Raw genomic sequence first — 4,809 nt, forward strand, 5'->3', positions numbered from 1 at the left:
TTAAAATAAGAACCAACTATGAATACCGGCCTCAATGTCTTAATTGATGCATGCAATGATGCATGCCTGCGTGCCTGGTTCAATGCGTGAACATGTCTATATGCATGCATCAAAGCATGTATAGCGGCATGCCTATCATACGAAAAATCGTACTTCGTGTGATTTCGGCGACGTTATAGAAGCTTTTATTGGACACATCAAAAACTTTGCAAGCAGTCGAAAATAAAAATATGATATAATATTCACAATATTGTTATTTCGAATAGTGTACGCACATAAACTACTGTAAATATTGGTTATCTTTGAGAATGACTACAAAAATGCACTTTCTCTATTATTGGAGAAATTACAGCCATGGGCCATCTTTTCCGTATGGCCATCATACCAGAGTTTACCCTACACAGGATAGAAAATTAAGGATGTTATGGCCAAACTTTTTTGAAATAAGATTTTTATTTGTCTACAACCTTTAATTTTTTATCCTGTATATATATCTATAAATCAATATACTTATTAGTTTAAGAGCACAACCTGTATTTATAAATATAAATATTTTTATACATAATATTTCATACATTAGTGTATGTATATATGTTTGTATATGTACAATAAAATTATACATTAATCTTCTTCTTGTACGAAAATGAATCATATTACGTAAGTAATAATAAATTAAATGATAGAAAAATAAGAATTAATAAGATAGCTGCCTTAAATATTATTTCTCACAATTAATGTATCAGTGTACAATTTCTATGTATATCAAATGTATAGCAGTACAACAGAGCTTTTCATCAGTAACGAAAAGCTTTTGCAAAGCAGACTTTTATATCGAGATGGCTGTAGCTCTGACAGCAGCGCTCAACAACGGATTCGGATCCGGCTCTTCTGTCAGGATGTTAACTTTGGCCCATCCACGCTGTTTGTTACTTTGTCGCAGCGCGTCAATAACAGCTTGCACGTACAGGCCATCTTCGAATGTAGAAGCGGAGAACACTGGCTCTTTAATCCAACCTCTTTTATCCTCAACAGATTGGAAGGCTTCTCTCAGCGCCGCTATCATTTTCCTAAGTCCTTTGACATAAGGCCTGGGTATGGAGTCCGCCATTGGTAAAGATATTCCTTGCAAGTCATCGGTATCACGATACAGGATTTCCTCTTGTTCGCCGCGACATCCGTACAAGTCCCCACCTCGCACAACCAGATGATTTCCACCACCGCATACCAGCACCTCCTGGGAGAGCTGTCCCTGCAGGTGGTTGCTTAGAGTAGCCGTTACCAAGGTACCGCCACTCAATTCCATTTGAAAGCTACAGAAATCCGGCGACGTGACATGCCTGATCCCATTAATGTACTTGGTTGTTTGAGTAAATGTTCTCACAACGGCATGCACCCGCGAAGCTCGTTGACCCATCAAATGAAAAATCAAATCTATAACGTGACTGCCCACCAATGCCAAGATTCCGCCACCCATCGTGTCGTCACATAGCCAATCGTAGCCTGAAAAAATTAATAAGTATAAATTAAATACTAATCCAATATTTTATGTAAATTCTTTAATTAAAATGTAAAATATGTAAAACATAAAAACTATACTTTTCAAAGATCTCCATTATACATAAAAGAAAATTTTCATTAATTTTGTTTATTAAGGCTCCTGAATGGTCAGCCGAGAACTCTGCGTTGACGGTGTCGACGTACTGTCGCGGCAGAAATAAGAACTTTCTCCAATGGAGAATTCTGTCCTTTGTGACATGTTGACAACCTATTTTGTTGTACATGCTATTTCTTTATTATTCGCTGTGTGCTTGTGCTCTAACGTTTAACGTATTCGTGAAAGTCGTAAAATTGACCGAAAAGTAAGATTTGCATGCGGAAGGAACGTTTTCACCTCCTTTCGATAGTCGTTAAACGGCTGTTTTTCCCGTATGTTTAGGCTTCGTTTTATGGCTGTTTGTTTATTGTCGAGGGAAAAGGGTAATTTTCGGTCAATTTCGAAAGTGTTCTGAAACGATCTATAGCGATGTTTTATTGAAATGTCTTTTTATTTAAAAATGGCATGCACAACAAAGGCTGCGGTCCACTTGACGCTACAAATGCTTCGAAGCATTCCTCTTCTCTTTTCTTTCAATGAAGAAAGAAGGAAAAGAAGAACGCTCCAAAGAATTTGTAGCGTCAAGTGGACCGCAGCCAAAATTGGGTGTTTTCCTCGCCTCGATAGTAAGAATCCAATATGGCCGCGGTGACCATCCAGGAGCCTTAATGAAAATTGTACTGCTCATTATTTTATAACAACCAAATCAGTAACTTTTATAGGATGATTTACTGTAAATAAATTCTAGAATCTTTCATCTCCAATATTATTTACAACTCTCAGTAACTTTGGAATATTTATATAATCTCGCGATTTTGTATATTCTTGAAATTATGTACTTCTTTAAGGAGATCCTATAGCGAAGGCTGAACTTCTTCGATGTCGATAATGTCAACATTTCTAATCCTGTTTTCTATGTTATATATCTATATCTGTTTTTGTCTAACTGCGCCATCTCTCGCTACACGCAATACTGCTTATCCTATCAACCTGAATGTGCATTATTTATTATATTTGCACATATAAAAGTTAAATACATACAGCTTTTTTTCTAGGCTTTCAATCTTAGTTTTAATTGCACAATATTGTTCTTACATGTTTTCCCTAGAGTACACGTATCTCATTTTGTATATATAAACTGTAGAATTGTTGTATTAAGCAAACATTGTCGTCAGTGACAGCTCTGTGCCCAAATTTTTAATTTTTTTTTCGTTCTTGATGTAAAATTGACTGGAGCGTTCTACATTTTTGTGTGTACTTTAATTCTATAAAAGAATTTTGCAATTCCGTAAAGCCAATTAAAAGTTTAATGTATTTAACAAAATGTCGGTAACGACTGCCACTATAGGATCCCCTTAAATGTAAAGTTAAAGGTAAAGTTTTGCATTTTATTTCTCTGTAGTTACCATTGTGTAACAAACTTCCCATATGTACTCGTACTTCTATAACTGTTACAGATCCACCCAGATACCCGTCTTCTAATGCTTTCTTCATGTGTACGAAGGCTGGCAAAAACCTTAGGCTGTGATTGACTATGCTGATCAGTGAAGGATAATACTGGGCGGCCCGCACCATCTTCAAGGTCTCGCTTTGACTCAGACCCGCAGGCCTGTCGCATACAACATGCTTTCCTATGCCTAGGGCTTTGACAGCAATCTGAGAATGCAAGCTCGGCGAGCACATTATGAAAATTAAGTCTACATCCTTCCTCAGGAGAACGTCATCTATACGACTGGTGTGAAATGGTATTTGAAGATCGCTCGCTACTTCCGAGACCTCTGCTAGCGTACGACCCCATATAGCCTCGATTCTGAAGCCCTTCTCTCTCAGGAAAGGTATGATGATTCGGACGATACTACCTGTGCCGAATACCCCGATACCGGGTAACGTCATCCTGAATGTGTAGAAACACTCGATATTGCTCTCTTTTCTTCCTCTTCCCCTTTTTCTCACTCCAAATTTAACCTATAACGCAGTAATAACTGCGAGCAACCTCCATCCGTTTCCCGGCAAGTACAGCTTATTTTCAGTTTTACTTGCACGTATTCAGCCGTGCTTTCTCATTTTCACACTTTGTTGTTTAAACAAAAATGTAGATTATGTATCAACGAATTTGTTTACGATAGCACCACGAAATAAGAGAGGAGGAAATCGAACTTTTTGCGCGTAGCGCGCAAGTAGTAGAGTGTAGTAGAGTCCATGATGTAAATATAAAGGTGTACCATTGCGCATGATGACATCACGTGTAGTGACGTAACGTGCATTGAGCCAATAAGAAATGACCAGGAATGCAACCTCGAAATTCGAATACTCAATTAATCGTACATTAATAAAATATATTTATTTAAACTTAAAGTCTGTAATAAAATAATAATACTACAAATAATAATAAACTCATTTATTTTAATAATGTTTATTCATAATTTTTGCTTTTTATTACTCATTTTATACATTTTTTTATTAATTTTTTTTTTCTGATTATTTAACACAATTTCTTTATTTATGTTTCGCAATCTGATATATGAAAAAAAAAGAAAAAAAAAGAAAATATATATAATTATAAAGACAGAGAATGAGACAGAGCTTATACTGACAGACAATATAAGCATGCAGCATCGTCTGACAGAGAAGCTTTTGATTCTTAAGGCCGCCGTAAAATCGAAAATATAAGAAACAGGGAACATATATTAGTAATTAGAAAGAAGGAATGATCAATAAGCAACAGATCAACGCAAAATAAAATATAAAATATATAAACGATAGATTTCATAGCCTGTACATACTACGTAACCTAAACTGGAAAATTGAAAAAAAAAGTTACTTTCAACAGTCAAAAAATATAATCCTTATTCCTTATCTCTAATATCTGTTCCCTATTCCTTATGTTTTTGATTGTGCGGCGGCCTTTATTGTGTTGTCTTTATAAAAATTATACTTACACTATGTTTTAAACGTTTTGCTCTTCCTTACGCGTGTTTATTACTCGTCTTCTTTATGACAGTAGCCATATTGGATTTGAACATTTCTGGTCATTTCTCATTGGCTATTATTTAGGACGACTGCGCATCCACGGGACTGGTACACCTTTATATTTACATCATGGTAGAGTCTAGAGTCTAGAGTCCCTATAAGAAGAGTTTGGACACCGGCGACACCGCCCATCTGCGGATTGGTTCCGCCATGTATGGGATGAAACCGGAAGTTTCCTTGGTTAG

General features: G+C 36.3%; 1 protein-coding gene across 1 annotated transcript; it reads right to left on the reverse strand.

Annotated features, from left to right (window-relative positions):
• Nucleotides 1-698: 698 nt before the first annotated feature.
• Nucleotides 699-3,905, reverse strand: LOC112468289 (glucose-fructose oxidoreductase domain-containing protein 1). The gene is made up of 2 exons (XM_025037408.1): nt 3,001-3,905; nt 699-1,500 (listed from the first exon to the last, which is right to left on the reverse strand). The coding sequence occupies exons 1-2, from the start codon at nt 3,485-3,487 to the stop codon at nt 827-829; spliced, it is 1,161 nt and encodes a 386-aa protein (XP_024893176.1). The 5' UTR covers nt 3,488-3,905; the 3' UTR covers nt 699-826.
• Between the last annotated feature and the right edge of the window lie 904 nt (nt 3,906-4,809).

The sequence above is a fragment of the Temnothorax curvispinosus genome, unplaced genomic scaffold, assembly GCF_003070985.1.
Source record: "Temnothorax curvispinosus isolate PA1 unplaced genomic scaffold, ASM307098v1 QBEX01018276.1, whole genome shotgun sequence".
Classification (NCBI taxonomy): domain Eukaryota; kingdom Metazoa; phylum Arthropoda; class Insecta; order Hymenoptera; family Formicidae; genus Temnothorax; species Temnothorax curvispinosus.

Coding starts and splice junctions, on each gene's coding strand:
- LOC112468289 (XM_025037408.1), bottom strand. CDS start 3,487: ATGACGTTACCCGGTATCGGGGTATTCGGCACAGGTAGTATCGTCCGA. Junction 1,501..3,000: donor GGGAAGTTTGTTACACAATG/GTAACTACAGAG, acceptor TAATTTTTTCAG/GCTACGATTGGCTATGTGAC.